Here is an 18,771-nt window from a genome sequence, read left to right as displayed (position 1 = left end):
CTGAGTTAAGTGAGGTATTACAGACAGTGATACAAGCAAAGTAGGCTGAAAATAGAGCCAAGCAGTTAAATGCAGAAGACAGTAGAGTTCTGAAAGTCTATGCTGGCTTATTTTTGAATATAAACACTGGTACTGATAAGTTTTTGTGAGGTTATTATACGGTTTGATTGAAGGGCAGGTAAATGGCAAGGCAGATGGGAGCAGAGAAATCTGAACTATCTTTTATTGTTCCAGTCCTGGCTAAAAGTGATGAGAATTTCAGCTGAAGGAGCATCCAAGTTTAGCTGGGAAATGTAAAGTCTAAAAGCCCTGTACAGTTGTTGTGCTAGTGGAGCTCACGGGACAGATGAGCTGTGTGATATAAAGTTGGTGCCTCAGTGTGTGGCTTGCTAAGCTGAACTCCAAAGTAAAGTTAGATTTTCACTGGCAATGTTTCAGATTTGTAAATCTGACAAAGGTGAAGGCATAACCCATACAAAAGGGACGAGTTACACCTGAACTCCAGGGGTATCAATATCCTTTTAGGCAGGATTACTGGAACTGCAGGGAGGGTTTATATTAGTTTGGCAGGGGAATGATAAACTGGAGATTGGGCAACTGGTGTAAATGTATATGCAGCATGCAGAGACTGTGAGGAAGGACAAACACCAGAAAGGGCATCGTTGCGGTCAATTGGACAGAATGAAATGTGTCTATTTTCATGAGAGAAATATTATGAACAAGGGCAATGAGCTTAGAGAATGGATCAGTATATGGAACTACAACATTGTGGCCATTACAGAGGCTTGGCTATCACCTGGGCAGGAATGGCTCCTGGATGTGCTGGGCTTTAGATGTTTCAAAAGGGAAAGGGAGGGATGTAAAAGAGGTGGGGAGAGTGTCATTGCCAATCAGGGAGAACATTGCTATTGCAGAAAGGGAGGATGCTGTAGAAGGATTGACTACTGAGGCAGTATGGATAAAAGTCAGAAACAGGAAGGGAGCAAACACTCTAGACCCACCAATAGCAATAGAGATACTTAGGTGAACATCATAAGGCAGATTTTGTAGGAAGTTATGATGCAATTAGGCAGGAATTTGGGAGTGTAAATTCATAATGGATGTGCACAACAGAAATGTGGAGATTGTCTAGGGAGCACCTGGACAGAGTCTGAATAGGTTTGTCCCATGGAGGCAGGGAAAGGATGGCGGGGTGAAGGAACCATGGTTGGCAAGAGATGTGTAACATCTAGTCAGGAGGAAGAAAGAAGCGTGCTTAAGAATTAGGAAGCAAGGATTAGAATCACTAGAGAGTTACAAGATATCCAGGAAGGAACTTCAGGGTAGACTTAGGGGAGCTTGAAGCAGTCATGAAAAGGGCTTGGCGAGAAGGATTACGGAGAATCCCAGGGCATTTGACGCATATGTGAAGAATAAGAGGATGACTAGAGTGAGGGTAACACCAATCAGGGATAAAAGAGGAAACATATGTCTGGAGTCGGAAGAGGGAGGAGAGATCCCTAATGAATATTTGCTTCAGTATTCACCAGTGAGAGGGATCTTGATGAATGTGAGGTCAGCGTAGAACAGGTTAATATGCTGGATCAGAAGATGTGCTGAAACTTTTGAAAAACACTAGGATAGGTAAGTCCCCAGGGCCAGATGGGAATTCTAGATAGATGAGCGTTACAGTAGTGCTGGGCAAACTATTGGAAATGATTTTTAGACACAGGATGTACAAGCATTTGGAGAAGCATAGTCTGACTAGGGATAGCCAGTGTGGCTTGTGAGGAACAGGTCGTGCCTCATGAACTGATTGAATTCTTTGAGGAAGTGACATAGCAAGTTGGTGAAGGCAGAGCAGTGGATGTGGTGTATGTGGATTTTAGTAAGGTGTTCGACGTGGCTCCTCATGGAAGGCTCACTTCGAAAATCAGGAGGCATGGGATCCTGAGAAAAGTGGATTCACAACTAGCTTGCCCACAAAAGGCAGGAGGTGATAACTGATGGCGTGCATCCTGCCTGGAAGCTGGTGACCAGTGTTGCTCCACAGGGATCTGTTCCGGGAGCCCTTCTGTTTCTGATTTTTATAAACAACTTGGTTGAGGAAGCGGAAGGGTGGGTTAGTGAGCTTGCAGGTAACATGAAAGCTGGTGGTGTTTTGGATAGTGCAGTGGTTGTTGTAGGTTACAATGGGACACTCTGATAGGATGCAAAGCTGGGCAGAGTAGTGGCAGATACAGTTCAATCTGTGGTGATTCACGTTGGAAAGTCAAAATTGAAGCAGAATACAGTGTTAATGGCAGGATTCTTAACAATGTGGAAGAACGGAGGGATCTTGTGCTGCACACCCATAGATCCCTAAAGCTGCAGCACAAGCTGATAAGGTTGTTAAGAAGGTGTATGGGATGTTGCCTTTTGTTAGTCGGGGGATTGAACTCAAGAGACGCAAGGTAATGTCGCAGCTCTACAAAATTCTGGTTAGATCATATTTGATATATTATGTTCAGTTCTGGTCACCTCATTATCGGAAAGATGTGGAAGCTTTAAATAAGGTATGGAGGAGATTTACCAGGATGCTGCTTGGATTATAGAGCATGTGTTATGAGGACAGGATGAGCCAGCTCCGGCTTGTCGCTCTGGAGTGAAGGAGGATGTGAGGTGACTTGATAGACATATAGAAGATGATAAGAAGCATTTATAGAAGGGACTTGATAGATGTGTACAAGATGATAAGAGGCATGGATGCAGTGGACAGCCAATGGCTTTTTCCCCCCAGGGTAGAAGTGGCTAATATGACGTGGCATAACGTTAAGGTGATTGGGGGAAGGTATGGTGGATGTCAGAGGTAACTATTTTACACAGACAATGGTGGGTGCGGGAATAAGGTTTATTTGGAAGTCTCCGAAATTCCATGGCACAGAGCTGAGTTAGTCAATGAACGTCTATGGTAAAACTCTCCACTATCTACAGTATATATATATATAGTACTGTGCAAAAGTCTTGGGCACATATATATAACTAGAGTGCCTAAGAATTGTGCGCAGTACTGTACCAATTTTATGTGATGATAAACCTGATTCTGATAGGGATCTCTGTTGTGGACTGAATGTGGGAAGAGTGCAGGGAGAGGGGAATTATGGTTTGGAAAAGAGGAAGAGAAAGGGGAGGGAGCAGGAAGCACATTCTGTAACAGAGACTAGAGAGACATTCTGTAATGATCAATGAACCAATTGTTTGGAATTAAATGACCTTCCCTGGTGTCTCAGGGCTGACTGTGTCTGCACCAGCACCACCCCCTGCCACTGGCACTCCCTCTCTGCCAACTGTCCCACACCCTTCCCATGGCGCTCCACCCTTGCCATTCCCAACACCCTTTGCTCCTGCCGAAGGGTCTCAGCCCAAGATGTCGACTGGACTCTTTGCATAGATGCTGCCTGGCCTGCTGAGTTCCGCCAGCACTTTGTGTGTGTGACTCGGATTTCCAGCATCTGCTGATTTTCTCTTGTTTACCCTTTGTTCCTGCCAGATTTACAAACTTGCTCTCCGCTTCACATTGACAAATACAGTACCGTGCAAAAGTCATAGGCACCCTAGCTATATACATGTACCTAGGGCTTTTGCACAGTTCTGCACCTCACACACATGAAGTGGGTTGCTGTTGTCTGCGGTCAGTCATTCCATCTACAGATATTACTACTGAGCTTCCTCAGGCAGAGTCCTAGGCTCATAATGTTTTACTTTCTTCGTTTCATCATAATATCTGGCATGGACATGTTTGCTGATGGCTCCACAACCTCTTCCCAGACCTCAGGAAAAGAAGGTGCCCCTGTCTGCCCACAGCAACATCCACACAGCAATTAGTCATGAACTGATAAATGGAAAGAAATATTTGTACCAGGCAATAACCATTCCCAACAAGAAAATAAATCCAGCCATCTGGCCTTGATATAATACTGTACTGCAGTTATTTATCCGGCAAATTCCATGCCACAACTTCTTATCAATGGGGACAAGGACTGCAAGCACCTTCAGGGTTCCCTCCAACTTCACACACCATCCTTCATGATCTCTAGGTCGAATTCATGGAATTGCGCACCCAAAAACACTGGGAAAGTGCTTTTGCTAGAGGATTGCAGTGATTCAAGAAAGCAGTTTGCAGCCATCTTCTCAAGGGCAATAATTTCAAATTGCTATTGTGGCTGGCTCCATGCAGCCAAGTTTCATTGCTAATCACTTACCATTGGCTCCCTTTATGCAAGAGCTCCATGGGGCTCAGAAATGTATTTCATATTCTTTGCCTCTCTCAGCAAGTCACAAAGACTGGGGGTTTGCTGAATGGGACAATTGATCAGCTGTTTGTACATTTATTCATACTGGATGGCTCTTAGAGTTGAGCTGTCAGTACTGACAGGCTTACTCATACCCACTGCCCTTTGGAGTCATTCCCTGTAGGAATCGACCCCTTCAGTAAATGCTGGAGATTACATTTTCCAGTCATTCTCCTTCCTTTCCTAATAGGAATTTTCCCACTTCAGGGCCCCTCCCACCTGTGTTATTTCTCAGCATCAGCAATCTGTCAGGGACAAACTTGTCTCCTTTCTCAATACCGAGGCAACAGTTGCTAAGCAACGTAGGTAAGCTCATTTAAAAAGCTGAAGTAATGGACTTGCCCTAGAGAAACACAGAGAGGAGGTGTGGAGAGATAATTTGCTCAGTCAGCTGCCTGTGTGCATTGTTAGAGTGACACTGCCTAGAGCTCAACCCCCACCGCCTTCCCATTCCATAGTCAGCTTCCCACAAAAATCCCAAATATTAAAATTCCAGTTTTAATGTTTCAGGAAAATTTCAGTGAACCGGCTAAATAGATGATAATTTTAGCCAGTGAAAGTGACAGCCAGGATAAGCCCAGATGATTTGCTAAACCTGTGCCACAATCCATGGTTTATTTGTCAGCCCCACCCCTTGCCTCACTGACGAGTGAAATCCTGATCAGGCATACGAACCAGATAAAAATCAAGCTAGATAGACAGAAGATTCTTTCCTAGGGGATTCAAAATTGGTCTAGGAAGCCATGCCACCCACTGTGAAAAGGGACATCACTGTAAGTATTACAATGCTAACGAATCTGTTAAGCCGTTAAAGGTACCTCACACTGACAGCTGAAAGCACTAGCGAGGACTACAGCCAGCCCAAGCTCAGTCTGCCACTTCCATGCCCACATTGTCGCCAGGACCTACCCTGGGTCTCATACACTGGACGGGTTTTGTATCCCGCAGACTTCTTTGCCACGTTTGCTTGATGCCTCAGCTGCTGCTTTTGTTACTGAAGGGAGGCCCAGACCCAGAAAATAGACCTGGTGACCATGAAGGATTGGTGACGTATCTCCACTCCACGTCAGGATGACATGTGACCAGGAGAGAAACGTGCTGCTGGTTGGGTTTCTTTGCATCTGCTGCCCCTGTGCTTCTTTGCAGTCGAGGCTGTGGCTTGGAAGGCGCTGACAGAGGAGTCTGGGAGGATAATTGCCATACATTTCACTGGTGGGACGCAGTGCAGTCTCTTCGACTGATGGTGGAGGGAAGAAGTGTTTTGAATGGTTGATGGGATGCTATCAAAATGGATTGCTTTGTCCCAGGTGGTGTTGAAATTCTGGAGAGTTGCTGGTGCAGAGCACTCTGTCACACTCATATGATTTGTAGGCTTGGTGAAACGCTTTTGTGTGAATTAATTTGCTATACTTGCTATCCATTTGGGGCAAAACTAATTTATTCTCTAGAACAGCTGACCAACATGACTACATTCCTATACCCAAGTCAGAAATTCAAATCCCAGTATAGATATTCTTCTCTTGCTTGGATGAATTTAACTCCAAAAGCAGTTCAAGAAAACCATCCAGGCAAAGTTGTGCACTTGGCTGACACCCTGCACACCATCCTAAAAATCTATTATTTCCAATACCTGCATACCATAGCTGTAAAGTGAGCCACCTGCAAAATGCAAACACGAGGAAATCTGCAGATGCTGGAAATTCAAACAACACACACAAAATGCTGGTGGAACACAGCAGGCCAGGCAGCATCTAAAGGAAGAAGCACTGTCGACGTTTCGGGCCGTGACCCTTCATGTGTTGATTTTGACTAAAGGACAGGACCACACATCCCAAGCTTGCAGTTTCTACCACCAAGAAGGGCAGGTAGAGAAGGAGAATGAGAAGACCACTAACTCTCCTGAAGTGGAAATATATTGGCATTCCTTCATCAACTTTGGGTCTAAATTTCAGAAGGAGGCAGCCCAACTGCATTCACAATAATAATGAGGACTGAAAAATAAATATTGCCCTTGACAGACAAGACCTTATTCTGTTAATGAATTAAATAATACAATCTAGATATATGTTTATCTTTGTGATAGATATTTTCTAGTTTTTTCACAACATTCATCCCACCGAGTCTACACCAGCTCTCTGAGCAATTTCACCTACCCCGCTGTCTGTTTATTTCCCTGTAGCAGTTTTCATCACACGTGCATTTAACTCCCCCAACCCAATGGTTCTACCACTGCTCTACACTAAGGGTTATTTTTTGCAGACAATTAATCCACAGGTTGATTTACAAAATTAAAAAGATTACCTTTAATTGTCACCTGTACATTGAAATATCAAAACATTTGTGTCAGCAACCAATGTAGTCCAAGTAGGTGCTGAGGCAGCTCACGAGTGTCCCAAGCTTCTACTGCAAACATAACAGACCCACAAATCATTAAACTTAACCCTCTCTGGGATGATCTAATTTTGTGTCCACTTCTTACATAAATGCAGCACCTTCCATAGACATTTTCTACTGGTAATTGCAAAATTACCAGTGTTATAACATTTTATAATTTGCTGTGGTGGGAATGAGCTTGTTGTATTGTTTACACAACATACAGTCAACAACCACATCCACCTGTAATTAACTTGCTCCTTCCACACACATTACTTTTCTCTTAATTGCCAAAATTGACATTCAGCATTGAGAAGCCTCTGGTGGGAATAGGTTTACTCGGTCTTCTGAGAGCAATTTAATTTGGCTAACAATTCATTTGAGACCTAAAGAGATGCTAGTGAGGAATGGAACTTGATTGGAACCCATTACATCTCTTTGTTTGTTGTAATTTGGTCAGGTATCCAGGATTCAAGGCAGTCAGATTATTTAAAGATACAAATTGGTCGTTTTTTTATTTTCTTCATGAAGAATGGGAAGAATTCCTACATGCAGCATTCATTGTCAGCATCAAGTTTTGCCTGAATGGGAACTGTATCGATTAGATATAGAACAAAACTCCTGCTGTGTTGTCCTGTCAGACCTTTGAAGGCAGTTGCATGGTTTGGGGATAGAATAAGCCTCCTTGTAACTGCAGAACTCTTTGGCTCAGTGCCTTTCAACTAAACTTATCACAGTTGTACCACATCGCTTAGATTAAGGTAATGGATCTCAGCCTGGCTGGCGACCCTGAAGGCTACTTACCACTGTGTTTTCCACATTGCAACAAACCCTTTCTAGTACTGCTGCCACAAATTGGACAGAAGAACGACAGTAAACTGTCCAGGCCCTTGTGACATGACCCACCTTACTGAAATATAAATCTCAGTGCTGATTATTCAAGTCGATCTAACCTACATAGCTTTTCAGAGCGAGTATGTTACACTTCCATTGCCATTTGTAAGAAGTTCTTCCAAAATACAGGGCTGAACAGTACAACTTTGATCTTGAAATTGCAACTCATTTATTGACCTATCAGAGGAAGTCATCTGTATGTGGCTGTGGGCAGTCGTTTAAACACTTCGATCCCTTTCAGATCAACCTTATAAAAGTAAAGGGCAGAAAAACGGATCTTTATTGCAACTTCTGCCTTAAAGAAAACAATAATGAAAATAGGCACTCTCTTCTGAACATATCTGCGATGAAACTCATCTGGAGGTCAAATATGACTTCTGTTGCAAAAAGCATTTATTATTATTTATGGAGTTAACAAATTCCAGTAATCACAGATGGAAATAATTTATGATCTTTAAGAGGTTGTAATTTCCTAGGCTCTTCCACAGAAACTGCTTGATAATGGTACATTGTTAAGAGTCTCATCAGTCAAATATATTGAATGATTCAAATCTCATTACTTGCCGGGATGTAGCGACTAAACTTGACAATAAAAAAAGGAAACACAAGAGATTCTGCAAATGCTGGAAAACAGGAAGTCGTAAGCAATTCGCACAAAATGCTGGAGAATCTCGACAGTATCTAAGGAGGGGAATAACACTTGATGTTCCGGGCCAAGATCCTTCATCAGGACTTCAGAAGAAAAAAGAAATCAGAATAAGAAGGTGGGGGAGGGGGGAGAAATACAAGCTAGAAGGTGATAGGTAAAACCACGTGAGGGGGAAGGAGGGGAGGTGGAGGAGGGAGGATGAAGTAAGAAGCAGGGAGGTGATAGCTGAAGGAGGTAAGGGGTTGAAGAAGAAGGAATCTAATAATAGAGGATAGTGGATCATGGAAAAAAGGGAAGGAGGAGAAGAGAAGAGGTAAGAGAAGAGAATGGAAGCAGAGAGAAAGGGAAGGGGGAAAAATTTACCATAGGTTAGAGAAATCGATGTTCATGCAATCAGGTTGGAGGCTACCCAGACGGAATATGAGATGTTACTTCTCCAACCTAAGTGTGGCCGCATCATGCAAGTCTTCATTACAGCAAATAATTTTTCCAGTGTTGAAAATTAACACTTGCAAGTGTAGAGACTCAATCCTTCATATTTTAAAAGTCTTTAAACGTAATGGTTAACTTTTCTCAGGACCTGGTAACTCTGGAAGTTTGGGAAGACTGATCCTCATACTTCTCAAACTGTTTTTGGCATCCAGCTGAAATAAACAGTGCAATATGATTATACTTCTGGGCATTTGAAAAGATATTAAAGATAATATTTTACTTTATAACCTTTTTAAACCTGAAGGACTGATTCTCTATGTTTGGAGAAGTTAATTTTCAACATCAGGATGGTTGTTTGGCAGTAATTTAGACTCACTAAAGGATTTCTACACTGAAAATGTCTAATTAAAATGGATTTAACCCTATATTTTTTTTGTCAAGTAGAGGTAAATGATGCATTTCCAGCATCAAAAGTAGTCCTAATGACATCATTCCTGATATAATATTGTGGTTTATCATTCCCTAGTGAAATTCAGTGACATTTTTCCCAAAGTTTGACTGACATTGGTCGCTCATTGTTCATACAGGTCTCCCTAACTCTGCTTTTCGTCACTTGTATGATTGAAGGGGCCTCTTCTACTCTCACTTGCAGTTTTTGAAGTCCGTTGCAGAGCAGTCTGCGGGCTGTTTGCTCATTCTAAAACCTAGTTTTAATCACCACCCAGAGTTCAGCTCCGCTTCACTGTGTATTCAGAACTTGGAAATTGCTTTCAATTGGTGCTTGTGTGCTGGCTTTGCTGCAAGTCTTGGAGCATGATGGACAGGTATACCAAGCAAAAAGGCTCACTGATGCAGTTCTTGTCCCTGCAAGCTCTTCTGTGACCCAAACTACGGAGGGCTATGGTCCTGATGCAGGTTGATGAGAGTAGCAGTTGAAATGGTTTGGCACTGACTAGACAGGCTGAAGGGCCTGTTTCTGAGCTGTACTTTTCTATGACTCTAAGCTCATAGTCTAGCCTCGCTGAGGAGCAATGTCTGTGTAGGCTAATGGTTCTCCAGATGGTGGTCATGGAGTTCTCTAGATGTCTCCAGGCTCACACATGCTCTGACAAGCAAGAAGAAGATCGCTTCCAGTCAAGCTTGTCCTTTCTTGCAAATCTTGGGATGTCAATATGGGACATTTGTCCTAGGTCTCATGTAGACAGGTTGGTTAAAACAGACTCTAATCAACAAGTGGCACTTTGACTGAACTTGCACCCACAGCCCCAGAGAATGGTGTTATTGGTATGACTGCTAACTCATTGGCAGCAGAAGCACGCAAGTGATGAGGAGCGAATGAAGTTGGGAATGTTCTCTTGTGAGGCAATATTTTCTGTTCAGACTTTAGTAATTAGGAAATACAGACCCATTCTCTGTTCAGTGCTTTTCATGTGGATTTAAATCCTGTGACTAGGGAAAGACCCAGCCAGCCCGTGACATTTGGGATACATTCTGCAAAGAGTCCAGACTCCTGATGAACTCAAAAGCTGTCTGTGTAAAAGCGAACACACGATATCTGCGAATAAATGCATTGAAGCCTATTTTTGACAAAATTGAGAAAGTTAGGAATTCCACAGCAAAAGTGTCAGAATGTCACAGCACAATTTCCAAGTAAAGGCAGCCTTAGTGGATAATTTGATCAAGAGGAACCCCTGGACATGAATGAGCCCATTCTCTGAACTTATTACAGGAAAAGAAAATATCTTTCTGTTCTTTAGCTAATGTATTGACTTCTGATTTACATTTAAGTTTACATCATGGAGAGAAATGGTGAGGGAGGTCATTAGGCTGACATACTTCCTCCTAATGTGCACCCCTCTCTCTTCCATTGCTTGCAAATCTTCTTCCTTTTCACCCTCTGCATTAAGCAATTCCTTGAATGACATCAGAACCTCTGGGAAATCTCCAGCACTTTGGGTCTGTTCTAGTCATTGGTGACACCACAGTATGTTTAGCACTTTGGGCATGTCTAGGAAACCACTTTAATGTATAGAAGACTCAGGGCAGGACATGAAATAAGCAAAGCCTCTAGAGAGAGCTGCACCCAGTTGATAAACTGCAGGAAGGGGCAACCATTAGAAACTATAGTAGTGGTGATGGCTCAAATTATAATTGTGGGCTTAGGAGGAAGATTCACACGAGGCGGATTTCCATATTAACTAAAACCTCTTTAATGAGTGGCATAGTGATGCAACAGTTGGTGTGTGATGGATATTCGCTGCCCTGGGCTGGGATACCTTTTTGTCAAGCTCAGCTTTCTAACATGGCAGCTGACACTTCTAGAGTTTTTGAGTAAGTTAAACTTCTAACCAATATTCCGTGCTCAACTACCGGTACCTGTTATAGCTTCCAAGAACCAGTCTTCAATTCTCCATGTACATTGCAGATAGTAATCAGTCTGAAGTTAAACGGACAGTTTTACTGCATGGAGCTGACTACTCAAGAGACACAGTGTAAGATAATGGGGTGATGTTAATGGCTACGGTGTGACTGTGATCAAAGTCAGCGGAGAGACACTGAAGCTGATGATATAGAGGTCCTGTTCAGCACAACAAGCAGATATCATACTGGAGTTACTCTCAGAAGAGGCTTACAAACCCAAAGGTTCATCACATTATATACCCTTGAGGTCAAAGGTAACAGCAGGTGGTTCAATACAATTTCAATAGATACAATGATACTGTTTACTTCAATACTTTGAGTAGACAAAATTATTCTATTAGAAGCACATTGTAATTGATAAGACACCTCTGGAGGTCCAGACACCTTTGGGAGAAATTATTTAACACAAATATTCTAAAATCTTTTGATGACAGAGAGCTAGGCACCCAACATTAATCTGAAACAAGAGAAAATCTGCAGATGCTGGAAATCCAACGCTGCTTCTTACTCTGACTTCTCCTCTTCCTTTGTAGTCCTCATGACGGATCTCAGCCCAGAACATGGACTGTTTACTCTTTTCCATAGATGCTGCCTGGCCTGCTGAGTTGCTCCAGCATCTTGTGTGTATTACCCAAAGTTAATGTCATCAGAGCTGTCTCTGAGTACACGAATATGATAGGTACTCAAAAACTATTGATGACCTATACTTGTGACCATGTTTGATATGCTAAGTGGCCACATCCATCTGGTCTGCCAGCTTGCACTCAAATCACAATGGTGTAAATAGCTTGCAATTTTGCCAGTTTGATGCAAGCTAATTAACTCAATCGCATTGTTTTAACGTTTGGCTCTTGCATATGCAATCTCTTAGCCTGTGGAGCAGCCTGTGATTTTAACTTCAATTTACTGCTTGCAATTTACAAGTAAAAACTGTAGGCTAATTGCAAGCTCCCTGAACCTACTTTCATTTACAATAAGCATTGAAGCCTGATTCTTGTTTTAATTAATATCTGCTAAATCCATGTAATTTCAAAATACTCCCTAACAGCCTACATCTCATTGGCTAAATTGCGTAGTTCAAGGGAGTTTGCAAACCAGATTGATAACTATCACTTAGCATATCAAATAAATGATCTATCAATAGTTGGAAGATTTGTGCACTCAGGGAATCAGCCTTCACAGCATTAACTTTGGGTGTCTGTGATACACGTCCCCAGAATCCTTTAAAGCATCTGTGTGAAGAGATAGCTGAAAAAATATCACATGCATGTGAAGTCATCAAGTTGCCAAAGCAGTGTAAATGTAAGAGAGCTGTTAGGCTTGTTAGGAATGGTCAAGGAACAGTAAAAAGAATGACAGAAAGATGTGGTGAATTAGAATCCATTCCTTTGCCTTGGGATTCTCTGATGGATGACTCATTCATCTGCAAGACATTGGTATGTCTTTTTGGCTTAGAAGAATTGTACCTGTGTTTCGGAAATCCTTTGCATTTGAGAAATCAATTATAATTTAGAAACTTTTTATAAGATAGAAATCCTCTGAGAGTTTCATATGTTTATTAAGAATTTTATTTAAATTTAAGTGTATATCATTAAAAATAAATGAATGGTGTTTAAAACTACTTAGTTAGCTGGATGTATTGCCTCCTTGGTAGGGATGGGGGACCCACTGCTCAAATATGGTATCAGCAGCTAATCTTGTCCTAGATGATAAACAAGGAAGTGACCTAGCCTTTGAAGAGTAGGTGGATATGGGCTTAAAATCACTGTTTGGGTTTAAAACTTGGTGGTCAACAATCTTAACACCATCGCAGATGTAGGTTCAGTCCAGATCTTAGCCGCTATCTGACTGGAGCTTCCACATTCTTCCCGAGAACACAAGGACTTCCACTGGGCACTCCCATTTCCAACTGTACCTGAAAGACACATGGTCAGTTAATTGGCTGCTGTAAATTACCCCTCATTATGGCTTAATGGCAAACACAATCAGAAAGGAGTTGATGGGCATTTGAAGGAGAATGAGTTGCAGGAGTATGGGGAAATAAAGAGAGAGCAATAGGACTGATTGGAGTGATCTGTGGGGGGACACATGGGTACAATGGGCCAAATGGCTTCCTTCTGTGTCACTGTAAGTAAGTGAATTGAACACCCAGTATTGTTCCCTTGTGATATGAAGCAGGCCACTTCTTCGAAGCAAATAACACACACAAAATGTTGGAGGAACTCAGCAAGTTAAGCAGCATCTATGGAGGGGAATATGCAGTCGACATTTTGGGCTGAGACCCTTTGTCAGGATGCTTCACCCTGGCTTGCTGAGTTCCTCCAGCACTTTATATGCGTTGCTCTAGATTTCCAACATCTGCAGAATCTCTTGAGTTTTAATAATGTTGGCCTGCTTTTGAGGCAAATACAACCCTGTTACCATCAAAACCTTGGTACAAATATAATTCCTAAGGAGTAGTTTAAAGCAGGAATGTAAAAAAATAGAGGTGAAGAGATTTAGGGAGGCATTTTAGGAGTTGACAGCTAATGGCAGTGTTCCTGTTGTTGATGTGATTAAGATCAAAGATAGTTCAGCCCACAATTGAAATAGCTCAGATATATTTCGAGTTTGGGGACCTGGAGGAGATTTCAATAGACGATAGACAATAGGTGCAGAAGTAGACCATTCGGCCCTTCGAGCCTGCACCGCCATTCTGCGATCATGGCTGTTCATCTACTATCAATACCCGGTTCCTGCCTTGTCCCCATATCCCTTGATTCCCCTATCCATAAGATACCTATCTAGCTCCTTCTTGAAAGCATCCAAAGAATTGGCCTCCACTGCCTTCCGAGGCAGTGCATTCCAGACCCCCACAACTCTCCGGGAGAAGAAGTTTTTCCTTAACTCTGTCCTAAATGACCTACCCCTTATTCTCAAACCATGCCCTCTGGTACTGGACTCTCCCAGCATCTGGAACATATTTCCTGCCTCAGACGTAGTGAAGATCTAGGTCACAGAGGGATTTGAAAACAGGGATGCGAGCTTTGCTATTGAGGTTTTGCTTAACTTGAAGTCAATATAGGCAAGCAAGAGTTCCTGCAAACATCTGAAATAAAATTCAGAAAGCACAAGATAGATCAGTCAATATATGAGAGAGAGAAAAATGCATTTGGGACAGAGGCTTTCCATCAAAAAGAATAAACAAAATGTACTTCATAACTGTGCCATCCCTTTTTCAATCAGTGCAAAGAGACAGGGTAGAGCCTCAGAAAAAAATAGAAAGCAAGCGGGCAAAGCAGAGGGAAAGGACCATGATTAATGCTTGCAGTATTTATGGGACTCTTCAGTTCTGTTTCTCACAGAAAAGCAATATGCATCAGAATCCAACATTCTGGAATAGGAGTAACTTGCTGAATCCACATGGTCAGCAGTCCTAGGCTGGTAATAATTTTGGACCATTGAACCTGGGCTTCAATACAGTTTCTTTGGTCTGATTTATACTTATCTCCTTAGCTACTGTTGGCATTGCAGAATTGTGGGATTACTTCTGTATTCTGACTTTCAACACACAGCTTTCAGATGTTTTTCAGTCCCAAGTGGTAATACATTACAACAGTGGTATAAAGGGAACTTTAAAATCTATGATTTATCTGATTGGGGATGTTTGATGGGCTGTACAAAAGGAGCTTTATTTTGTGTATTATCCAGGCTGCATCCATCCCTGGAGTGTCTGATAAAATTCTGAAGTGGGAGGAGTTTTATTCTGTATCTAACCACTGAAATATTTAAGAGGGCAGTATAGAGGGACCTTTATCCTACACAAATTCTATACTGTAGTTATTCTTGGATTATTTTTATGATTCAACGTAGAGGAAGCTTTATTCCCTTATCTATAATGCTGTTTTTGCTTTGGGGATGTTTGATAAGAACTGTACTTGCAGTATAGTCTATCCAACATATATTGTTCTTCATTGGCATTTCCAGACTTAGGTCAAGAATCATTTAGTTCCACTCTTGTGTTGTGGCTTTTATGCCAGATATAGTCTTCAAATACCCCATTCAATTATCAACCAGAAAGTGTGCCGGTGCAGTGAATTTTATCATGAATGTCTGCTCTCACCAAAAGGCAGATTCCTAGATTTGGGAAGTGGTTCAAATTTCCCATGATTTTGCTGTGAACCTTGGCTGTCATACAGCAATGTAACATAGTAGGAATAGGTCAGTGGAAGACTCTTGCTTATGTTTAGTAAACAGAAAGTACACTGCAGATGCTGGGGTCAAATCAACACGTACAAACAAGCTGGAGGAACTCAGCAGGTCGGGCAGCATCCGTTGACTGCTCGTTTCAACGGATGCTGCTCGACCTGCTGAGTTCCTCCAGCTTGTTTGTACGTCTTGCTTATGTTTGATGTGTGGCCTATCCACCCCTGAGCTTTAGTGAACAAATGAAGGTTTGCTTGGAGCTTCACCTCTGCACATGCCGAACAGCAGCGTTGTGTGCCTTCTGCAGCTTACTTACTGAAGTCTAGGTGTTGGAGTGTGGTCACCAGTTCAATATATTCTCAGTCATTCTGAAGATTAGCCACATTTCCACAGGAAGATTGCTGGAAACATGCAAACTAATTGAAAGGGAAACAAGGGAACTAGGAGATAACTTATGCACATTAAGTTTTACTTTAAGTTGGACTGGGAGAGGAAACCAGAGCACCTAGAGGCTCGACGTGACTGTGAAACAATCCCAGGTTCTGGGGCCTCCTCTGTAGTAGTTATAGGAGTTGACTCTGGGACTGTAAGAAGTGGTTCTGACAGCTCTGGCCACCTTTCTACACTAACAATTGGCTCTGTTGTCCTCGATTGATTGATGTGTCATCTCCCAATGATATCAGATGCAATCTTCACTGTGTAGGAGAGTGGTCCAGTTCTGTCCTTAATCTTTCTGAGTACCCACTTTTGATCAGATCTATAGTCCCTCACCAGGACTGCTTGTTCAGGAGAGAAACATCGAACCTCCTTCTTTGAGGAGCCTTTAATTTGTTACAACTCTTTGCCCTGCATATTCCTTCTGAGATTGGATTTGAGGAGATCCAAGTGTGAACAAGTGCATAGGAAGACCCAGGAAAAACATAACTGGTGAGCTGCTTGTTGTGGAGTGTGCTGCATTGCGATATGCAAGGAGGAAATTGGCGATTCAGTGGAGTGTGTGCTGTTGACATTACTTGCAGAGCATTCTTTAGACTCTGAACAAACCTTTCTGCTGATGGTGTGATAGTGATCTTAAAATCACCATAGATCCAGACAGACCCATTCTTCTTGCCTACTGGGACACTGGTGTTGTCCATAGGCTCCATGCAATCTCAGAAAGAATTCCATCGACCTGCATGCAATCTAGCTCACTGGAACTTTATCATGGATATTATAATAAACCGGAAGAGCTTTGCAGAACTTGGGTGTGGCATTTTCATTTAACGTTATTTTATCCTTGATATGTTTTGAGTTTTCTGTTGCCATCCTTGAACAGTGCTGTGGCATCATCCAGTACCTTTCTTAATTCGCTTTCAGTTGACTTTATTGTAGGAAATATGGCATGCAAATGGTGGATGGATCTCCAATCAGGCCGTAGATGTCTCAGCCAATCACATCCCCACAATGCTGGCCCTCCTGTTTTTACCATATACACACCAAATACATGTATTTCATTGTCACAAGTACCATTCCCACAGGAGTTATCTTTTCTCCAGTATAAGTTCTCAGTTGGATATCTGCTGGCTTCAGCTCAGTGTCTTTGAAATGCTGTTCACACTCATTTTGTGGAATGACAGAAACAGCAAAGCCAGTGTCCAATTCCTTGTTAATTAATTTGCTGTTCACTTCTGGTGTAAGCCATATTGCTGGTCTCCTGTTAGTTTTCACCTTGTACATTAATCTCAAGGCCACTCAGTCCTGTGCCACTCTCATCATTATCAGATTTTTCATTAGCAGCATGCAGATTAGTGCTCCTTTTGAAACTGCAAGTTGACTTTCTATCTTTATCTCTTCCCTGGGCAGTCCATTTATTTTTTGTCTGCCCAATATTGTATATGAACTACACTGTGGCATTTTCTGTCAGCTTCATTCACCTTTAAATCTGTTTTGGTCTGGTGAATGTGAGCCGGTGCCACAATGATAACACAGTTTGTTTGGCTAGGCCAGTTTCTGTTTAGATGCTGTAATTTTCTTCACTGAAATTGGCTCCTTCGTAGACTCATTGGTTAATATCATGGTTATATGCTGTCAGAAACAGAGACAAGTGCCTGTAGGCAACCGAGCTTGAGGGCAGTTTTACAGTAGCTCCCAACATAAGCGTTAAGGGGTCTAAAGAAGGCCTTGGACAGAGGCTGGAGCAGCCTCTTGTGTGCTTCTTGTGGAGTGTGAGGTGGCACCAGCCAGGCCTCCTGTGCCTGTGAATGGGCAGGACCCACACTTTGACAGGACACCATTGTGATGAGATTGTGCTTCTCTTCAGCCAGTGTGTTCATAAGAAACCATTGAACAACTGCTGTGCATACATCAGTTCATTGCTGACTTTCAGCCCTGTGCCTCGTGAGGCAGATGTCAGTGACAGTTTGGAGGTCAGATGTTGTTCCGTCTGTATCGCGGACTCAGCACCGTGTCCACTAATGGAGCAGAAAAATCCTGAGCTGATGGCCAGATGCTCAATATACTTGTGGATGTAGGTGGTCCCTTGGCTTTATACCAGGGACATCTGGCATTTGTAATACAACCTGGGCGTGGTATGGCAGGTCATGATAGAAAGGTAAGTGTTGTAAAGTTCTTTATTTTTACATTAACTTCTTGAATTCAGTTCTAACATTTAAGGGTTAGCAGCCATGGCCTGAGGTCAGCTCATCCCTTGTGACCTGCTCCACTTTGTGGGACGGCCACAGGGGAGAGGCGTGCAGGACAAACAGACTGTGCCCAGGGCACTGCGGATGGTTGGGGGCACAGAGAAGGGGCAGGCTGCAGACAAGATTGAAAGTGATCTTGTCCCAATGGCACTTCCAGCCGAATACACACCGTACTTTTCTCTTCTAAAAATATCTAATCATGCTGTTCTTTTTGTAATCTTTAACTTCTATTATTTCAGGAATCAGATACCATTGGAGATCAATGTCAGCAATCCAGTCCAGTGCAATATGCGCGGCAAGAGACGCACAGTTGGGGTGGAGAGGAGGATCGAGCAAACAGAACCAGACTTCAAGAAAAATGCCAAAGGCTTCACATTGTACTGTTCAGACATATGACAAGCACACATTTGTGGATTTCAGTCATTAAAAACACAGGCAATTGTTTATTTTTATTTTAAGATTTGCTTTTTTAATAAAATAAATTCTATTCCCTCTCCATGCGCTCATTTTTGAATTGAAAGGCAATGTGATTGAAAAGCACTTTACTACATGACCACTACATTTTCTGCTTTACAACTATAACTGTTGCACTTTAAGTAATTTGGGATTTTTTTTGTGGCCGTGAAATACAGTAAATGAATGGAGGTTTTTTTTGCCTCATTGTCAATACTTCATATTTCACAGAAGGTCCATCAAATCGACAGCATCTCTCAGAGCAACCCTGACTCACCCCACCCCCTCATTTCCTTGAAACCTATTCTCACACGCATACCACCCTGATTCTCCCACCAGGACTAAAATTAGTTTACAGTACCGATCCACCTAC

At 42.4% G+C, this 18,771-nt stretch overlaps 1 protein-coding gene across 1 annotated transcript in view; it reads left to right on the top strand.

Moving 5' to 3' along the window:
• Nucleotides 1–18,424, top strand: part of LOC140729394 (unconventional myosin-Id-like) — a 113,331-nt gene extending 94,907 nt beyond the window's left edge. Inside the window, exon 22 of the mRNA XM_073049080.1 lies at nucleotides 18,185–18,424. Within this exon, the coding sequence (XP_072905181.1) occupies nucleotides 18,185–18,341 (157 nt within the window). The 3' untranslated portion in view covers nucleotides 18,342–18,424. The remainder of the gene's footprint in view (nucleotides 1–18,184) is intronic.
• Nucleotides 18,425–18,771: the final 347 nt, after the last annotated feature.

Source organism: Hemitrygon akajei, chromosome 1, assembly GCF_048418815.1.
Source record: "Hemitrygon akajei chromosome 1, sHemAka1.3, whole genome shotgun sequence".
NCBI classification, from domain to species: domain Eukaryota; kingdom Metazoa; phylum Chordata; class Chondrichthyes; order Myliobatiformes; family Dasyatidae; genus Hemitrygon; species Hemitrygon akajei.
Note: the sequence above shows the minus strand (reverse complement) of the source record. Positions and strands in the feature narration are given on the sequence as shown.